Source organism: Eublepharis macularius, chromosome 10, assembly GCF_028583425.1.
Source record: "Eublepharis macularius isolate TG4126 chromosome 10, MPM_Emac_v1.0, whole genome shotgun sequence".
Classification (NCBI taxonomy): Eukaryota; Metazoa; Chordata; class Lepidosauria; order Squamata; family Eublepharidae; genus Eublepharis; species Eublepharis macularius.
Window position 1 is genome coordinate 15,230,747 of NC_072799.1, and position 20,815 is coordinate 15,251,561.

Consider the following 20,815-nt stretch of genomic DNA (forward strand, 5'->3'; position numbering starts at 1 on the left):
ATTTCCAAGGGGGGAATTGTTCCAAAGATTTATGTTTTATTCCATAAACCAGCTGAGACACTGAATTCGTACTGATCTCAATCACTTCAGTGAAACTGAAGACCGCACTTGCCTGGCCAGCAAATAAGCCACTATACACTGGTGAAGTTTTCTAAGAAAGGACCAGTGGGCCCAATTCAGGCATCACTGGTGGCACCCACCGACCCCATCAGTGTTTTGCTGGCAAATTATGATTCGAGTTCAAATCACGGGGTTGGATCCAGGGCAAGGGTCGCATACCTTTCCTATTTTCCCGTGCCCCCCTGCCGCCTTGTCTGACCCCTGGGAAAATCATGAGAGTGGTACGACTGTGGCTCAGTGATAGGGCACCCCCTTTGCATACGAAAGGTCCCAGGTTCAATCCTCCGACATCTTCCATTAAAAGGATCAAATGATAGGTGTCGTGAAGGATCTCTACTGAAGAGTCCCTGCTCGAATTCACGCACTATCGAAAACACAAGGTGGGTCCAGGGACCCTGTCCTGGTGACACTTAAAAATTTCCCCAACAGGTCAGATACCATTGCAGGCTAGGAAAATGGCACAAGGGGAAAGAGCTCGTGGTTTCTGCCTGCATGCAAATCGGGCACTGCACTCACAGGAATCGGAGAGAACTTGCAGCTCCTATTTTACTGTTACGTGGGACACAGATTGCAGTCCCTAGACTCCGAGTCTCTTTACACAAGACCTCTGACACGTGAAGAACACATGTTGGGAGATGCAATGGTATCCGGGAAGGGTAGTTTAAAAAGACAGAGCCGGCAGCGGAGCAAAGGCTTTGCTATACACTGCAACTGTGTGAAGGGGCTGTGAAGTGCCAGAAGGAAAACATCAGCCTATTAGAACCTCTCCAGGTCCAAGCCTGGCTCTGGAAGGCAGCTCCAGCCCATTTCACAGCCCTCTGGTTGTGATCCCACACAGTTTTAGACTGGAGAGGTGAAATTGACAGAGCCTTCCCTGAGGCAAATGTGAAATTAACAAACCGTCTGAGGAGTGATCTCCGCAGGATCTGTCTTTTTAAACTATGCTTGCCGGCTGACATTGCATCTCCCTACACTTGACAAACATGTACCGAGGCATCTTATGTAGAGAGAATCTCAGTCTTTATAATGGGTGAATTGGCCCTTGAGATTACACAATACTGATCTTGATGGTCTAGAGGTTCAACTCAGTAGAAGGCAGCCATATGAGTTTGTGAAAACGATGATAGCATTTAGATATGCCCGCACATCAAGTGGCATATCTTACATATTTAGGAGCATTTCTTTACAGTTATCTTGAAGAAATGAGAGACACGAGTCAGAACACTTCACACTTGTTAACAGTCCTCAGCAATAACGCCTTGGAGGCATGAATTAAATGCTTCAATCAAGTAAGTAGCACCCTTTTTGCAGACATCTGAAGGCAGTCTGCAGTGATGACAAACTACTCATCAAGGGGGAAGAGAGCGATTCTGATCAGCCAGCCATCTGCTGTAGAGCAGTGAAACACAGATCACTTCTAGTTGCTGTCAAGAGGAGAAATGCAACAGCTTGTATCTCCATATTTTACACCCCAGCCTATCCTCACAAGATGGATCACCCCAGCTGACCTTCCAAGCAGTCGGCCACTTTTTATACAGACACTGGCTGTGGCATATGTCAAGGATGCAAAACGGGGCGCATACCGAAGGGCGTGCTTTATACTCTGCTGAATCACAAAGCCAGAGGCTGTCCAGAGCTGTGATACTAGGAGGAGCATAAACATCACCGAAGAGACTTTGACATCCACGATTCGGAAGTGGTAAAAAAAATATCCAGCACTGCAAATTCTGAGCAAGTTCTCAGGGCAGAAAAAAGAATGAGGGTAAGATGGAAAACATCACCTTTGGCTTACTGTGGAAGATTACCTGTGCGGTCTATCGTTTTGCTCTCTAGGCCTTCTGAAAACAAACAGAACCAAACCTGCTGGAAAGAGACTGAAGAATCAGCCAAAGTCAGATTTATGGGGCCAGATGGAATTCCGTTGTTCCTTTGGGTCACCTGAGCACATAGCTGCAGTACCAGCTTCTGGCCATCTTCGTAGTGGGATCCAAAGTGCTTCGCTGAGAGCCAAACTACAAGTGACGTCTTACACAGGTTGGACACTAGTCGGCTTCCCTCAAGTTTTGATGGGAAATGTAGGCACCCTGGTTTTACAGCTTGGCTCTCCATTACAGCTGCAAGACCAGGATGCCTACATTTCCCATCATAACTTGAGGGAAGCCGACTAGTGTCTAACCTGTGTAAGATGTAGTTTGGCTCTGAGAGAGCCAGTAGCTCCCCACTTTGGGGGCACAGAGCAAAAAAAATCTGCTTCTGGATGTCCCTGGTTTGCAATCATTGAAGAGGTCACTGGCCTCTTCAACAGTGGTCACTTCAACCACTGAAGAAAATACACCTTAAATTAAGTAATCACCATTGAATGGCCTTGTTAAGCCAACCAGGTATCATATGCCTTTCCCCCAAAATGTAAGTATTCTAACTCATTGTTGGAGAGTGTCCTCAAGTCGTGGGCGACTTATGGCGATCCTTGCTGGGGTTTTCAAGGCAAAGAGATGAACAGAGGTCCTTCGCTGTTGCTTGCCTCTGCATAGTGATCCTCGCCTTCCTCAGAAATTTCCCATCCGATTACTAACCAAGTCTGACCTTGCCTAGCTTCCAAGATCTGTTTTAAAAGCCAATGAAAGGAGTTGACCTTTCAGCATTGCAAAAAGCTACGGTGGCTTCATAGAAATGGTAGAGCCAGAGGTGCACATCTGCAGAAGATCCAAGTTTTTCATCTTAACCAGATGGTGACTCAAAATTCTTTTATAATTTAATTTCCAGACATCAAGATTTTTTTCTAAGTAGAGTTACACCCATCTAAACCCACTGACTTCAGTGGCCCATGGCTTTGATGAATGACGTTAGCAGCTCATACTTAACAAAATGTTAACAGGGCATTTTTCAGAAGAGAAAAAGGGAGACCAAACAGGGTGCAGGTACCAGGAAATAGGTAAACAGAGACAATTGGAATGTATCTTGAAGAACCATCAAACCTATTCTGGCCAAGGGACCTTGAGAAATTTCTTTCTTGTGTGGCTCTCCAGGCCTCCTGTCGGTTCCCCTGCCTGCATGCTAGGGCTGCCAGCTCCAGGTTGGGAAATTCCTGGAGTTATTTGGGGGTGGAGCTTGGAGTGGGTGGGGTTTGGGGAGAGGAAGGGCCTCAAAGGGATATAATGCCATAGAGTCTACCCTCCAAGCAGCCATTTTCTCCAGGGAAACTGATATCTATTGGCTGGGGATTAGTTGTAATTCTGGGAGATCTCCAGCCACCACCTGGAGGCTGGCAACCCTACTTCATGCAGGGCTGGATAGACACATTTGTGATCCTGGCCTAACTTTGCACAGCATGCTCAAATTTTTGGGACGTTGTCAGCTCTCCACCGCCATTGCTTACGGATGCCAATCTCTAGGCAGGGCCTGGAGACCTCTCAGAACTCATCTCCAGACTACAGAGATCAGTTCCCCTGGAGAAAAATGGCTGTTTTCAAAGGTAGACTGGACGACATTATAGATGTCCCTCTCCTCCCCAACCTTCACCCCCAAATCTCCAGGAATTTCCCAACCAGGAGGTGGGACTCTGCTTGACACTTGACACAAGTTAAAAAGATACCAAATCCACTTCCTGCTACAATCCCCTCCACACACCTCTTTATTGGTTCCTTTCTCCTTTGCACCACAAGATGGCATCATTTGATAATCTATACCAAACATCAGAAACTCAGATTTCAGACCTGGGGACTTAGTCAAACATTTAGGGCTGGAGGGGGCGGGGGCGCAATCAAATCTAGCAGTCAGATAATACAGAGGTTAGTAAGGACCTTATACGTTTGGGTTTTTATTAAGACCGATTGTTCACCTGCTTGCTTTGATAAGCCCGAGCGACATGCCATAAACCATTCCTTGCCCCCCTTTTTAATACATTATCAGTGCAATCCTATGCAGCGTTACTCCAATCTAAACCCATTGACTTCAGCGGGCGTAGACTGGAGTAACTGGAGTAAAGGGGGACTGTGCCTTTAATTTGCAAATAATGTATGCATTGGGTCAGCTTAAAAAGCCGTAGAAACTGTGAGGGAGCACCCCAGGTAGTTGCTACTGGAGTCGCTCTCCAGGTGAATGAATCTGTAATGAATGAATCTGTAAAAGACACGGGTAAGTTGTTGTTATGTATCAATACTGTTTATTGTATATGGGAATGTGCAATGTCTTATGATTTGTGTGACTATTATAGTGCAATACTGACATGCCCCTGAGGAAGTCCTTGAGGACGAAAATCTGCGTGAAAAAGAGCTGGCCCCAGTTTTGGGCATCTGGATTTAATCGCCACCAATCCGCCGGTCATATTGAAAACTGGAAGAAGAAAGAAGAGATTACATATTTAAAGACTATCTGCTGAACTTATTTACCTTGTGCCTTGGAGTCATTACCTGTGGAGACAATTACACGTATGTATTTGCTATGTATTGCTGTATGCACATGAGAAACTGAGCACTTGCCACTTTAATTTAAGTAAATTTCGGATACACTTTTGCCTTGGCGGGGTTCTTTCCTCTTTTGGTTGCTAACCTCCCGGTGGAGGCTGGTGATTTCCCAGAGTTACAAATACAGAAACTTGGAGCAAATGGCTGCTTTGGAGGATGGACTGTATGGCATCACATCTCTGCTGAACACCCACCTTTCTCAAACCCTGTTCTCCCCAGTCCCCCCAAATCTCCATGTCCTCAATGTCCCCCCCCCCATTCTACTGCTAGAGGTGACATACAAATTTAAATAATAATAATAACATTCGATTTATATACCCTTCAGGACAACTTAATGCCCACTCAGAGCGGTTTTCAAAGTATGTCATTATTATCCCCACAACAAAACACCCTGTGAAGTAGGTGGGGCTGAGAGAGCTCCAGAGAGCCATGACTAGCCCAAGGTCACCCAGCTGGCTTCCAGCGGAGAAGTGGGAAAATCAAACCCGGCTCTCCAGATTAGACTCCTGTGCTCTTAACCACTACACCAAACTGGCTCTATATTTTCTAAATAAATAAATAAATGACAAAGGAGGTCTAAAGACAAAAGAGCAAACATTCACTAAATTTCAATCTTAGAAAAATACTTGGCACCTTAAAACTCCTTTCATCCAGATTTTTGAAGTAGCTTGGGAAGGGAAAATTGAGCCTGTGCTCCTAAATTATGATCGGGATAGAAAGGGAACTCCTATGTAAATTCAATTCACTATGTAAAAGCAATTAAAATTATCATTTGCAGTGCGGACACAGAGAAGCATGAAAAATACTTCTTTTTTTAATGCTTTGAGACTTCCTAAACCTACCATAGTTTAGGTTGTAGGCCCTGTATCTTAATGGAGGTGTAACATTACAATACATTCAGTAATGTAGATTTTCCAGGAAAACGTGAATTGAGAAATTTTCTGGAAATTTTTCCAGTTTGAATGATGTTTTAATTTTTTTTAAAAAGCAAAAGATGGTAAATGCACCATGGAATCGCCTGGACCACTTACAAACACTGGAGTTTGTTCGTGATTCATTTCCCAAATTTGGTGCAGTTATCTTGAGTGATTTCTAGCACATCAGATCTGATAACTATAAGCATTCTATATTTACATATGTGGGATGGAAATTTTTCCATGAAAAAGTATATCATTAGAAACAAATTAGAAAAATTTCCACCCCACATTGAGTACATAATATACCTCCCCCCCCCCCAAAAAACTTGGTGTTTATGTGGAAGGTGTCAAAGTGATGTTGCAAATGGAAACATGCAATTATATCCTGGGAATACACACCATGTTTTATCTTTATATGCAGGGCTTTTTTCTGGGAAAAGAGGTGGTGGAACTCAGTGGTGGAACTCAGGACTGCACAATGATGTCACTTTGGGTCAGCTGGAACAAGGAAGGAGTTTTTTAAAAGTTTAAATCGCCCTCAGTGAAAATGGTCACATGGCCAGTGGCCCTGCCCCCTGATCTCCAGGCAGAGGGGAGTTTAGATTGCCCTCCGCGCCTCTGTCTGGAGATCAGGGGGCGGGGCCTCCGGCCATGTGACCATTTTCAAGAGGTGCCGGAAGTCCATTCCACCGCGTTCCAGCTGGAAAAAAGCCCTGCTTATATGTGACTCTGGCAGTTAATTTGTAGTTATTGCATATGGAGCAGGGGGGACTGGGGGCATCAAACAATGTGTCACCTCATCAGACAACAATTCCCAGGATTCCTTGGGGGAAGCCATCAGAGCCCAAGCATGGTGGAGCTGGAAAACAAAAGCACCTCACAAGACTGAAAGCCCAACATCACATTATGGTCTATATCTGACCTTCTAGAAATAAACTTATTTCTTTCATGACTTATGAGATATATGGGAGGTGACTGGGGAAGGCGTGCATTCTACAAGCTTGTACCAGCATAGAGAAATTGTGCATGGCTTTCAAAGCCAGGGATGATTAAACTGGAATAAAAACAAATATAACGATGGCCTGTAGATATACTCTGAGATCTCTTCCCTTTTTTAAAAAAAATGAATACTGTATTTATTCAAATGCAAGACTAAGTTTTTCCCCAGGTATGGCATCAAGGAGAAGAAGAATATGGAGGAGGAGGGGCTGTCTTATAGTCACATATACAGTACAGCAATGTCCAGTAATAGCATTTGTATGTGTGTACAACATTTTTAGGTTGATCATCTTACCTTCTGGGCTGCCTTCCTTTCAAATAAATATGGCAATGCAGCTCTTTCTGATGCATAACATTAGGTGGCGCTAGCGTTCCGATGATGGGCTGGCATCGGCCTCTAAATTATTGCTGCAGAGTGACCTTGCTGGCCCTAGTGTGACTTCTGAGAACCCCTGCAAATTGTTTTGTTTCTCTTCTGGCATCTGCTGAATCAGCCAAAGAACAACTGAGCAATAAAGCAGACGAGCCATAAAACGGCCAAAGGTTCATACCACAAAACTTCTCCTTTTCAACTATTTCACCTACCTTTCAGGGCCAGGAGCAAAATCAAAAAGAGTCCAGTAGCACCTTTAAGACTAACCAATTTTATTGTAGCATAAGCTTTCGAGAATCACAGTTCTCTTCGTCAGATGCATGGAGGGCAAAAAGAAACTGGTCAGATATAGAGGAGGAGAGGGGAGGGCGGAGTAGATGCAAACAGCTCCTTCTGATATGGAGATCAGTTAAGGAAATCAGTTACCTCTGATAATTCAATTACAGGACCCAATGGCATCAACTACACTGTCTCTGGCTCTTACAGCTGCTCATCCTCCAATCTGATATATGCCCTCATGTGCCAACAATGTCCATCTGCTCTGTACATTGGACAAACCAGCCAACCTCTATGCAAAGGAATAAATGGACACAAATCTGACATTAGAAATGGCAACGTCCAGAAACCAGTGGGAGAACACTTCAATCTACCAGGACATTCCATCAAAGACTTAAAGGTCACTGTAGTTCAACAGAAACCTTTCAAAAACAAAATCCAACAGGAAGCTGCTGAATTGGAATTCATATGTAAATTTGACTCTGCCAGGCTGGGACTGAATAGGGACTATGAATGGTTATCTCATTATCAGGGGTAACTGATTTCCTTAACAGAAGCAAACTGATCTCCATATCAGAAGGAGCTGTTTGCATCTACTCCGCCCTCCCCTCTCCTCCTCTATATCTGAGCAGTTTCTTTTTGCCCTCCATGCATCTGACGAAGAGAACTGTGATTTTCGAAAGCTTATGCTACAATAAAGTTGGTTAGTCTTAAAGGTGCTACTGGACTCTTTTTGATTTTGCTACTACAGACTAACACGGCTAACTCCTCTGGATCTATGGCCAGGAACGATGATGTGCTTTTTCTCCTCCTCTTTCTGTGACCTAATTTAGCAGCTTATGTCGGGTTGGAGGGAGGGAAGGCAGCCATGGTATAGGCTGATCTCGTCAGATCTCGGAAGCTAAGCAGGGTCAGTACTTGGATGGGCAGCCACTGAGGAAGACTCTGCAGAGGAAGGCACTGGAAAACCACCTTTGCTTCTCACTTGCCTTGACACCCCCTTGCTGGGATTATCATAAATTCATTGAAATTTGACGGCACATACACACTTTGGATTGGATCCAATAGATCCATGCTGCTAAATGTGGTGCTTTCTTGTGACGTGCGCACCAAAGAAAAGAGCTGCCTTTAACATAACGTATCCTTGTGGGATCCGAGACATTTTCCTCAGACACTCAGAGCACATACACAGAGTTTCAAGGTTTGGAAATGCCACAGAAAGTATCAGCAGCAGAAAGTATCCACGAACTAGGAAACTAAAAGAGGAAGGCAGAATGAGCGGTTTTTAAACTGAGGGTACCTTCTAGTTCCTTCATTTCAGTTGAACTTGCCCACATCGCTTGTGGATTTGTGTTATAAAAGCTCACTGCCATGAATGGCCTGCAGGTAGTTAACCTTTTCTTGGGCTTTTTTTCCCTCAGCAAATGATGGATAAAACCACTCGGGAATTTTCTTCAATTGTGCTCAATAATTCCCAGCTCCTTTGCATACATATGTGTCGCTGACTTCACTCAGCAAAATTAGCAGTCCCCAGTATCTGGTTCTTGCTCCCCGAAGTCGATTTAGAATCTGAATGTGCTTTATTTACCGTGTTAGGCTGCAGGCCGCAACTGATAGGATGGCAGCTCAGGGTCAGTTGATAAGGAAAGCACAGTGGGACACTTTACCAAGGAAAACGGCTAGGATTTTCAACCTCCAGGTGGGGCCTGGAGATCTCCCAGAATTACAACTGATCTCCAGCCTGCCACGGAGATCAGTTCCCCTGCAGGAAATGGCTGCTCTGGAGGGTGGACCCTATGGCATTGTCAGGCCCAGATCTAGGGGGGCAGGGGGGGTTGCTGACAACGAGGGGGCGCCAGGTGTGGCTGCCAGCTGGGAGTGTGTGCCGCAGAGCTGGTGGCGGCAGTACTGGCAGCTGAGTGGGAGGGCTGGGAGGCTGCCCATGTGCCGCCCCGGCCACCAGCTGCATCTAGCTCACAGCTGCTGCACCTGGCCATGAGCACGCTGGCGGCAACAGCATGGGGCAACTGAGCAGGAGGGCTGGGCCTGTGCACTGCCCCAGCTGCCTGCCGCACTGATGAGGTGGCCGGCTTGCAGCTGCTGTCCAGGAGCGCACGGAATTGTGGGCGCACTCCCGGGGCTGGCGTGCCCTGCGTGATGATGTCACTTTCAGGAAGTGACATCGCACAGTCTGAGTGGTCACAGGGGTGCCAACAGCCCTGGAGCTGCCCCCGGGTGCTGGTGATCCTTGCTACGTCACTGGACATTATACCCTGCTGAGGGCCCTTCCTAAACCTCACCATCCCCAAATTCCACTATGCAAATCTCCAGGAATTTCCCAACTGGGAGTTGGCAAGCCTGCCATTGCCTCTGAAAAGGGCCGAGTAGAAACTCTGGGCTCATGTGCTCACCTTACGGTATGGCAAATCACCTCGGAACCCTATTATGTTGCACCGATCCCTGAGACAATGTCCCAGCTTCCAGGGGTACCGGGAAGGAGTGGAGTATGACTTTTATTTTGTTACTTCAATGGGACTTAAGAGTCGTGCTCAGCTTCTTCGTCCAGGGTGTGTGTGTGTGCATGTACAGACAACAGGCTGTCATGATTAATATAGGTGCTACGAGAAGGCATCTCGATCTCGTCAGGGTTTACCATGTACTCACAAAGCTGTCTTCCACTGAAGGCTTCCACCATTGGTCCATCAACGTCAATATTGTCTACTTCGCTTGGTAGCAGCTTTCTGGAGTCTCATGCCGAAGCCTGTCACATCATCTACTGCCTGATCCTTTTTAAAATCCTAGAACTGCCAGGGATTGAGCCAGTGACTTTCTGTGTGCTAAGCAGATGCTCTGCCCCTGAGCCATAGCCTGGAGCCAGCCCTGATCGTGCCTCTCTGCTTGGCTGCAGGTTGGGATCTGGAATTCCATCACAGAAATGTGTCTATTCCATATTTTAAAAAATACATACATGCAATTAATCCCATTTTGGGGGGGTTGTGCACAGGTCACGTTCTTTTTTAACCGAGCCTAGTTAATATTATTGATCTTTTATGCAAGATACTGCAAGGATCAAGCTACAACAGATAAAATATAATCAAATGGAATATTTATTATGTAAAATAGTTAAAAACATAGGCCCTGAATGTCAGATTTATTCTAAGGCAAGTTTTATATAACCTATATTTTGCAATATTTGTTTTGATTGAATCAAGATACTCATTATATTTTTATCTGGTGTAGCCTGACCCTTGCAGTATCTTTAGTATATTTCAGGTTGTGTTTAGGTTCTCCTGCTGTGTTTAGGTTGTGTTTAGGTTCTCCTTTTTTTCTTCTTTTTATCCTTTACACAAGGCCATCTCCATCAGCTGCCATCTTTCTCTGCAAATCTGTGAGGAAGGAAATTCCGTTTTCCACTGATAAGGTGCTTCTGCTATTTAGAAATCCTGCTTCATTTGGTGACCTACATTTGTTTCTGCGGATTTTCAATCTTAAACTCAGTGTATTAGATACTAGAAAACCCTTCTCTTCCCTTCATATACTTTTCTACAAATTAGGCCATACTGCATTTCCCAAGTCTGTCCTCAAAAGGTCTGTATACTAGACCCTCCATCACGTACAGAATTCCCTTGGGGTTGTTTCATTCAACCCACAGTTCTCTGGGTTAATCATGGCATTTTAACAGATTAGATGGGGAACCCAATGGACAGCCAGATGGGCCGATCTGCGCATGGATTTGTTCATTTCCACACTTAAGTCTGACTGTCTGCACTTGAGGCTGGGATCCAAAGAAGTTATACGAGTGAAGAAGTGGGAGGAAAGATGTATGCAGTGTTCAGGCTACCTGTTGGGGTGGATCCGACCCTTATACTACCCCTTCGGTGTGCAAAGTTGAAAGCCTTCCTCCAGACTAAGAAGGTTTCCTCCAATTTATGTCTTTTTCTCCAGCTGCTCCATTGAAGGAAGAGCCACTTAAGATGGGAGGAAGGCTCCTTGGAGGCTGGTTGGACTTGGATTCACTCTGTTGGTTTTATAGCCACAGTTCCTAAGACTGAAGAGCCAAGCTGCTCTCTGGTCTAAAAAGAGGCTTGCCTCTTCGGGCAGTAGCAAAGAAACGCATAAGTCAAAAGAATATGCAAATGTATCTTTCATTTCTTTGGGTCTTGGCCGAGTGCTCTTTCTAATGCACACATCTTACATCCCCAGTCTTCTTCCGTGCAATACATCATTAGTGCATTTGCACAGCAGAATGGGGAAGGAGGAGGACAATGAAGAGAGGGACTTTTACAGTTGCAGTCAGAAGCCAAACTGATTTGCATCCAAAGTGAAGGGCCTGCAGCTTGCCTGAGGAAAGAACATTTGCATCCGCTTTCAAAGCAGGGGATCCCACACTGGCGCATCGGGCAGCACCTGCTGGCCATGTAAATGGTGGCAAGACTGATGCCTTTTCATGCACGCTGCCTGTTTTGGCATGCGCACAAGCCTAGTCAACGTCCTCCATCTCACCCACCGGGCGCAAGACTTGGTTCTATTTTCTTTCTTTTTTTTAAAGCTTCTTTAGCCCAAAGGATTTTGTGCAGGTTTCATAAATGAACCATTGTTTCCTTAGTCAGCAGAGGGACCGAAGTGCAGCAATGGCATAACAACAGCACACAGCTTTTCTAAAACATAATTGTTGGTTACACTTGTTAACACAAAAAAAGTCTCCTGCAGCTGTGATCTGTGTAACTGGTGCAGATGGCAGATAGCATCGCAGCATTCAACCAATTCTCATTCAAGGGGGAAAAAACAGAATGGTGCAATGGTTAGAGTGTTGGACTAGGATCTGGGAGACCAAGGTTCAAATCCCCCCTTTGCCATGGAAGCTTGCTGGGTGACCTTGGGCCAGTCACTGAGGCGAGGTACCAAAGTAAGCAGAAGTTTATGGTAAGTCGTGTTGAGTGGCTTCTCTGGACCATTCCTTCACTGTTCTATGACAGTTTCTAGATCTCAGCTTAACTAGGAGAATCGCTAATATTAATTCTAGATCTCAGTTTAACTAGGAGAATCTCTAACACTAATTGCAGAATCAGAGCATGAATGGGTTAACTACATCCTACTACGTTTGTATCATTTTCTCCCACTCTGCAAAACCCCCAAATAATCAAAATGATCAGACTCGCAGTCACAGAGTCTTTTTGTGCACTCTTTCACAGATGCGCACTATGCATTCCTGTGCATTGGTGGAACAAGTGGCATAGCATGGGGGGACAAGGAGGGTGGTTGCCCCGGGTGCAAAATTTGTGGGGGCACAAGAGACTGCGCTGTGCACTTGGGGAGGCCACCCGTGCGTTGATGGGACGGCTGGCTTGCTGGGCGCCGAGCTGGCTTTCCTGCAGCAGGCTGCACAGGACGCTGCCACCCCCCTCCGCAGCAGCTGCCTGTGCTGCCACAGTGAGCTCAGTCTGCTGCAGGAAGGCTGGCTTGGCACCCAGTGAGCTGGCCACCCCATCAGCACACAGGCAGGGAGGGCGGCCTTTCCAAGGGTGTGGTGCAGTCTCCGCTCCGCAGCTGCCCATGCCGCTGTGCCCTTTGGGGGGCCACTTTTGCCACTTGTGGCTGATAGGACAGCCAGTTCTCAGCGCCCAGTGAGTGCCTAGCAAGCCAGCAGCCCTGTCAGCCGCAAACAGGGAAAGCAGCCTCCCAAAGGGTGTGGGCTGCTGCAGTGGGCAGGGGCGGCCACATCCTGTGCGATGACATCACTGGAAGTGACGTCATCGCATGGGCCTGGGAGTGTGCGCGCTCACTTTGCACACATGTGAGGGCTTCCCTTACCCCGGGCCCTCTAGAGGCACGCTACACCACTGGGTGGAACACCAGAACAAAAGCCGTATTATGACATTTTATGTATGCACAATCATATCATGACAGAAAAGAGGACTTCTGATATATCGGCTCCACCTCAGAAACAAGAGCAGGAAGTGGTGGGTCAAGATCTTTTGCTGCTGTCCCCCTAGTCGCTGCTGCTGCTGCTGCAACCACCCGTTTAATTTCCAGAGGGGAGGGGAGGTGGCATGGTGTAGCTTGATCTTGTCAAATCTCAGCAGGGTCAGTACTTGGATGGGTGATCGCCACAGAAAACTCTGCAGAGGAAGGCAACGGCAAGCCACCTCTGCTTCTCACTTGGCTTGAAAGCCCCTTGCTGGGGTTGGCACATAAGCATGCCATCTCCAGAGAGTTCAGAAAGCTCTACAGGACATGAACGGTTTGTAGAGATTCTGGAGATTACCTCCTCTCCCAAGCCACCCTTTTGTTTCACTGGGCACCGGGCAACCATTCATTGTGGCCAAATTTCCACAAGATGGAATCTTGCAGAAGTTCCGGAAATGGCCACGGACAGTCTTAAGAGAGCTGGGAGAGTTTGGAAACCAAGTGAGTTCTCTCTTCCAGCTTCTGGGCAGGGACTGTCATTGGGAGGCAGGGAGCGGATGGAAGACTGGTGGCAGGTGGGGGAGGGGGTTGCTTCTGCTTTGCAACGTGTGCCACCTGAGGAGCCAACACAATACATTTGGCCACGAGTCAGGTTGAAGCTCTCCTGATCTGACTCAGTTTCCCTGTAGCCACACAGCAGCTGCAGGGAACTTACTTTACTTCAGATTGTGACTGAGGCATGGGTGGAAGAGGGGCCTTGGCCTCTCCAGCCCTTCCGTGACCTTTTCTCCAAGCTGAAACAGCTCCGGGGGGCACTTAGCAGGGCAAAAAGTGTAGTTTGGCCCTCATTATAATGGCAGCCCTGAGACCTGGACTGGGGAGAAATTCAGAGACTTATCAGAATCAACAAGAGGGGTGGAACTAGTTAGAATATGTCTTTAGTGTGTTTTTTCTTCCAAATCCCTAAGGGTCTAGTTTATGAAAGAGCACAGAGGAGGACAGAAAACTCCAGAAGGCCATTGGATACTCAGCAAATTTCTTCAGACTGTAAATAAAAGGTACTCTTGCCCTCAAGGTTGCCACTTCTCTGCCAACCTAAGAAATACCTGGGATATTCAAGACTAAAATGACAGAAAAGTAGAGTTCCTTTTAGAATATGTGTTACTAGTAACAAAGCCCATTGTGGGAAAAAATGCAACAGGCTCTAGAAAGAAAGGGCAGGCAGGCAGGTAATGCCTCCCCCTCTGTGGCTGATCCCAGCCAGGTGAAGATGGGAGGTGGCATTGCCACCATCTCCACGCCCGATACTGGCTGGATGAAGAGGACGCAGTCATTACAACCTGCTCCGCGCCTGATTCCAGTTGGGTGAAGGCGGTGGGTGGGCATTGCCACCTGTTCTGCTCCTGATCCTGGGCGGGTGAAGGGAGAGTGGGCATTGCCACCTGCTCCGTGCCTGATCCCAGCATGATGAAGGCAGGGGGAAGGCATTGCCGCCTGCTCTGTGCCTGGTCCTAGCTTGGGCTTCCCGCCATGGCACGCTCTCTGAAGGGATAGGCTGCCTTGTTAGGGCTTCCCTCCATGGCAGCGCCCTCTGGAGGCACACCAGGGTAGGAGGTGAGTTGTCAGGAATACGGGTTGCCTTTTATATAGTAGGATTATGCAGCATAAATAAAAACCAACTACAGCAATACCAGCAGCACTTCTGGTCATCTTTTTAAGTTACTTGCTAATTTTTCTCTCTCATGAGACTCACTATTTTGTAATGCTGGAGACAATATTCCCAGGAAGAGTGCCCATCGAGTACGGCAACAGGAATAGTGACCGATGAAAGAAAAGTCCATTAGTTTTGTTCTGGTAGTCCCCTTGACGCTTGCACCTACTGAGCAATCGAGATTGATTCTGAAGCTCATAAGATCACTGATTTGCTTCATTCTCAGACAGAGGCACAGTTTTTTCTCACTATAGTTGTGATGACGGGGGAAAACTCTCATGTAGCTTCCTGCGAAGCCCTTAAGGAAGTAAAAGCCCTCCCTTTCAAAATAGGGAATGCTTTACTTAAAGACGAACCACATATGCCTTTTCAAATCCACATGAATACAGGGCAAAAAGAAGGGCATAGTTTTTATTTCTTTTCCATTTTGAACAGTGGCACCCATTACATACATGCCCCATTGTTTACAGGACGATTTGTCTGCAGCGACTGAGGGACGCTTGAATTTGCTCAAATTTCCTACAATACAGGGGCTAAGCATTCAGAGCTACTATAGATTTCAGAGGAGGTGTAACAAAGTGACTTCTTCCACAGTCAAAACAATACCCATAAACCTATGAAGCAAGAGACAGAAGGAAGGAAGGAGGTTGTTTCCAATTCCCAGCTGCAATGGGCGCGAAACCTTGGTCGTCTGTCTGTAGGGCTTCACAGGTCTAGCTAGTGTCCAGGGATCGGGTACAATGCAGTCATTTCCTCGAGCGTATCTACTCAAAGTCTGACCTGTGTTTTCCCAAGTTGAAAAAGTCAAATTGCTCAGCCGCTGATGCTAATGGGAGAGGGGAAGGCAGCTAAGTAAGGATATTTGGGGCACATCTACACACCCGCTTCAGAGCTTTTAATTGTTCTTGCTCCCCAACCAAGGGGCTCTGGGAAACTGTTGCTGAGTTCCCAGAGTATTCCATGGCAGAGGGGGAAGACACCTAGTTTATTCATGAACTACAGTTCGCAGAGTACCCTGAGCTAAGCTAAGTGTCTCCTTAATGCTCCAGCATGACAATTCCCAACTTTTTTTATAGAAAGCCAGGAAGTTAAACTGGTTTCATATGCAGATGTACCCTGAAAACAAACACAAATTCTTGGGTGGGTGTGTCACAGAATCAAAGAGTTGGAAGAGGCCTTATAGACCATCTAGTTCAACCCCCTTGCCTAATGCAGGAACAGCCTAAAGCATACCTGACGAATATTCGTTGGGGTGTTCGCTTTTCTACACAATCTAGCTACATTTCGTTATGCTTCCTTCAAGGGCCTGCTTTTCCTATCACAACACTCGATCTCATTATTAGTTTGAGTTTTTAAATAATATGTAAGATGAGTTTGCCAACCAGCAGCTAACTCCAGCCAAAGGGGGAAAAAATCCCCCAAAGAATATCAGAGTAATAATTAATCCTCTTTCCATGATAAATAGTGGAGAAAACAAAAAATATGGAAGTCCATTTCAATTCCGTACGAGCCTTTTCTTTTCCTGAAGGAGGAAAGCCAAGTTCCTAGATGAGTTTCAGCAGATGTCTTTGTGTTCCTTGCCGGACACAGGAAAGAGTTTAAATTAGAATTCCAAGCACTGATGTGGAAGTTTGTTAGAGAATCCAGCTTTCACACTGGAAAACGCAAGTAGCAGCAAGCCGTCAGACATCAAAGGAGCAACGGGGGAGAGGGCAGGGCAGGGAACCTCATCCAGGTGTTTCAAAAGGGCTCAGAAAAGGAAAGTCAGATCTTCAAAAGGGCCTCCTTGCAGTCTTTGATCAATCAGCCATAACAAAAAAAACTTGAAAAAATCTGATGCTCTGACAAGTTTGAGAAGTCGTTCTCTTTGTTCATCTGACATGTCTCATCCGGCAGCGGAGTCTTCACAACTCAAAAGTCACTTGGTTGAAAAGGAGGGGGAAGGAAATAAATAAGGGACAAAAATAACGGCCCCTTCATCGTAATCCCTGTAACAGCAGCAGCAGGAGCAGAAAGCCAGTCACAATTTAAACCCTTCCCAGAAGCGTTGACCTAGAGAAAGATAGAGAGGGAGGAACATTTGTTAAGATACTGAAAATGGCTTCAGACAGTCATGTTTTGCTAGCCTTCCCTCTACAGTCATAGAACTGTAAAGTTGGAAGGGGCTTTACAGACCATCTAGTTGAATCCCTCCTTGATACAGGCAATCCAAATGAGACTCTTCCTAACTGATGGCTGCTTGGACAAGACAGAGCCAACCCAACCTCTAGGTAACGGTTCTGTTATCAAACCAGTCTCAGTGCGAGTAAGTTTCTCTTAATGTTCAACTAAGAACAACCCTCCTGCAACGTAAGCCCATTAGATCTAGCCTCATGCTATGGAGCAGGAGAAGACAAGTCTTTGTCCACTTCTAGGGGAAAGCCCATCAGCTATTTGAAGACTGCTGTTCTCCACCCCCATCAGTCTTCTGTTTTCCAGGCTAAACATTAGAGATGAGCACGAACTGGAAAAAAACTGAACCATGTGGTTCGTCAAATTTCACAAACCATGAACTTTCACGAATCTGCCCCTGGTTTGTGAACCGGTTTGGTTCGCGAAAATGCCACATCCAGGTCACAAAACCATCACTTCCGGGTCAGCAGAAGGTCACTTCCGGGTCAGCAAAAGGTCTGCAGGAAGTCCATCCCGTTGCCTAGGAAACTGATTGATTGGCACCAGGCTGTCTGTAGTGACGAACCAAACGAACCAACCTAAAGTTCATGACTGTTTGTCAGAAATGGGATCTGACAAACCGCTGGTTCCCGAACCATGAACCGGCCTGGTTTGTACTTGATTTTGGTTCGTATTTTGGTTCATGCACATCTCTAGTGAACGTACCTAGTTCCTTCAGCCTTGATCCTTGTTTTCCAGATTCTCTACCTCCTTTGCTGCTTTCCTCTAAACCTGTACCAGATGCTCTAATCAGTCAGTCTAACTTAAGTTGGCCTACCATCCTTTTTTGGAAACTCCCATCTTACTGGGAGATAAAATTGGCTTCTATAAGCCTTTTTAGCAGTGAGAACCTTTGGATTAGGTACTCCAACGAGGAATAAAAAGGCCTTCATTCCACAAGTTATGCAAGGCAGGTTTGTTCTAGCAAATATTTGGCTGAATCCTAAAGATCTGAGGCCTTTCTTTTTTGGTAGCGAATGCCTGTGATCTGCCGTTGATTTTATTTTTTACCTCTTTGATCACTTATTCGAAAAATATGGATTTTGATGTTTTGATTGTAGCTGTGGGATGTTTTATGATGGTTTTTAAGTAATCAATCACAAGTGAAGTAAAAAGAGAATTAAAAAATAACCACCAGCCTCTTGTTCCATCTCTCTGTGCCTCAGTTTCCCAGCTACACAAAGGCTATAAAACAGTGCTTTAATGCTTTCATTGATGCACTCAAATCAATGAAAGCTTCAGTTGCAGACTTGGGGGAGCATACACGATTAACTAGAAAGCCAATTCTTCAAAAAAGGGGGAGAACAAAGAAAAATGTGGATGGGCAGAAATATGCAGTTGATTTTTTAAAGAAGACAGCAGACTAGTTACTAACACACTTGTGGGTGGGTGGGTAGGTGGGGGGAAGATGAAACAGCTTGCATTAATTCTTCCCGAAAGACCAGAAATTAAGCGATAGTTTTTAAAGTTCACACTGTGTTCATCTGTTGAGGCATGCCACAGAACATTTGGCGTGTAAAGATGCCTGACGCCAGAGTGCGTTTGCAGTCTGTTGATTTATTGATGGCAACCCCCTTTGACACTGACCTTAGAGTCTTCCATCTGTCCTTTTCGATGTGATTCTCAGGCCCTTCGCTCTCATAGGAAGCCAAGTAGAGCGCTGCCATTGGAGGAAACAAAACACACGTCTGTCAATAGGCATTTCCCAACCTGCTCTCGCATCACTTTTCCCCGGCAGCATTTTGTAAAGGTCTTTTGCAACAGTTCTGAACGTAAATCAGCTGAGGATGGTAGCAACCCCACCCCCCACTCTCTTATGCAGTTTAAAAGATTAGAATATCTCAGGATAGATGTGTTTAAAATGAACTCATAACGAGCTTCCCTACTTTACAATCAAAGCAGTAGCTAAACATGCTATCAAGTCAAATACAGAAACAAACGGCCATCCTTTTCGCTCCCTCCCGTGGCCCAGCTGGCATGACTGTTTTTAAGTGCCATATATACGTTTATGTTCATCCTGCTCTCAATATTAGAAAAGGGTGGAAAATATTGTGGTGATGTAATGGGAACTAACCAATCAGTGCAGACCCTATCGGGCTTTTCCTTTCAACTTGCAGAACTGTGTATCTTCCCCCCCACCCACACACTTATTTGAACCCAAGAAAAGATGCGCCTGTCCGGAATGTGGGAAGGCCGCTTGCAAATCAGCTCCATCACTCTAAAATATTACACCTGTTTTCAGCCTACGCAGCAACAGCAAATAAAGAAGGGTCAATCACTTCCATTTGAACAAAAAATCAATGGTAACAACAAAAAGGCAAGGCTCTTACCATCTTCGCTGAAGACTGGGACGGTGAGCAGATACTGAAGAATTTTCCGGTCTCTCTCAAAAGGGCACTCCACTTGTTTCCATGTCATAAATTCACTCACTTGTTTAGCCAGTTCCCAAAATTTCTGTAAACCAATGCGGAGAAAGCAGAAGCGCATAAGCAAAAACTACACACAATCCAGTCAGATTCAAGTGAACAAGATTCACAGTGTAAATTCTAAACTTAAGTTCTACACATTTCTGATTGTCAAAGCACACTTTGTTATTCAAAATTTGAACTCTCCTTTAAGCATTAGGCCAGAACAGATATATATATATATTTTAAAAAAACAGGCTATTAATTGAGGGATTCCATCCTTTTTTTAGCTGGCTTCATGGCCTGCTTCTAACCCGAAGATTGCTTTATGGATATCGCCTTTGGCTGCTGAGAGCTGTTTTATACTGCTGAGGGTAAGGTACTCTGTACATACTAGGAATTTGGCTTTCCTTTAACAAAGAAATAAAGAACAGAGCTACTGTTCTCCCCTAAAGACTGCAGTTTGCGCTCTCTCTCTCTCTCTCTCTCTCACACACACACACACACACACACACACACAAAATTGGTGGCAGGATCCTGTGGGCCCAAGGCTACCACTGAGGCCTAATCTTGCTCTCCATTTAGCATCAAGAGAGGAGGCAATAACCCACAGGCGAAGTGTACGGCTCCCTTTGCCAATTGAAGAGCTTGGCAGTTAAACATCAGGAAATTCCGAGATCGCTCTACTTACCTCGAAATTGACATGGCCACTGGGAAGGCGGTTGGCACAGCCCTCGTTGAGGAAGTAAATGTCCTTGATTAGCAGGCTGAAGAAAGGGATCACAATCTAAGGAAGAAGAAAAAAAGAATAGAATTCCAGATCCTGCAGTGGTGATACAGGAAAGATCAAGACAAAAATCCTGAGAAACTACAAGTTTCATGGTGCCCAGAAACTATATTTTCCAGAGAATAGAAGTCAATGCAGACAAGACCCTCACTATTCATAGAGTGTATTGTGATTTCTGATAAGCAGAGTTGGCAGGTTTTCTGCTCTCCAATAAAACCCCATTTGACTGGAGCCAGCTGTGGAATACGAGGGGCGGTATCCAGCCGCTTTCCTTAGCAGAGCTGGAAGCCTTCCTCCTAATCAGTCTAATGAGCCTTCCTCTGGTGTAAGAAACACAGAAATTGAAAGACGCCTCCTTAGGCTGGGGGAAAGTGTCCACCTTTGTTAAGCAGAGTGGTAGGATACAGGCTAAAGAATTCACCTGTGTATTGTAGACAACCATACTGCAATCGTACCCATTAAAATAAGAATTTTAAAAATCCAATGCCCTAGATTGTACCCTGCAGATCGGTTCCACTAATGGTGGGACTTTCCTCCAGTGTATGGAGCCTTCCGCTCATGCAAGAGGCCGAACAACAAAAATCTCCTTGTGCTGGAGAGAAACACTGTTGTTAGCAGAGAGACCATTAGACAGCCAGTGCAGTGC

At 45.7% G+C, this 20,815-nt stretch overlaps 1 protein-coding gene across 1 annotated transcript in view; it reads right to left on the reverse strand.

Moving 5' to 3' along the window:
- Nucleotides 1-15,172: 15,172 nt before the first annotated feature.
- The window catches only part of RASGEF1B (RasGEF domain family member 1B), a 42,711-nt gene continuing 37,068 nt past the window's right edge, over nucleotides 15,173-20,815 (reverse strand). Inside the window, exons 11-14 of the mRNA XM_054990128.1 lie at nucleotides 20,074-20,169; nucleotides 19,308-19,431; nucleotides 18,565-18,637; nucleotides 15,173-16,818 (exon numbers count right to left, since the gene is read on the reverse strand). Coding sequence (XP_054846103.1) covers nucleotides 16,794-16,818; nucleotides 18,565-18,637; nucleotides 19,308-19,431; nucleotides 20,074-20,169 — 318 coding nt within the window. The 3' untranslated portion in view covers nucleotides 15,173-16,793. The remainder of the gene's footprint in view (nucleotides 16,819-18,564; nucleotides 18,638-19,307; nucleotides 19,432-20,073; nucleotides 20,170-20,815) is intronic.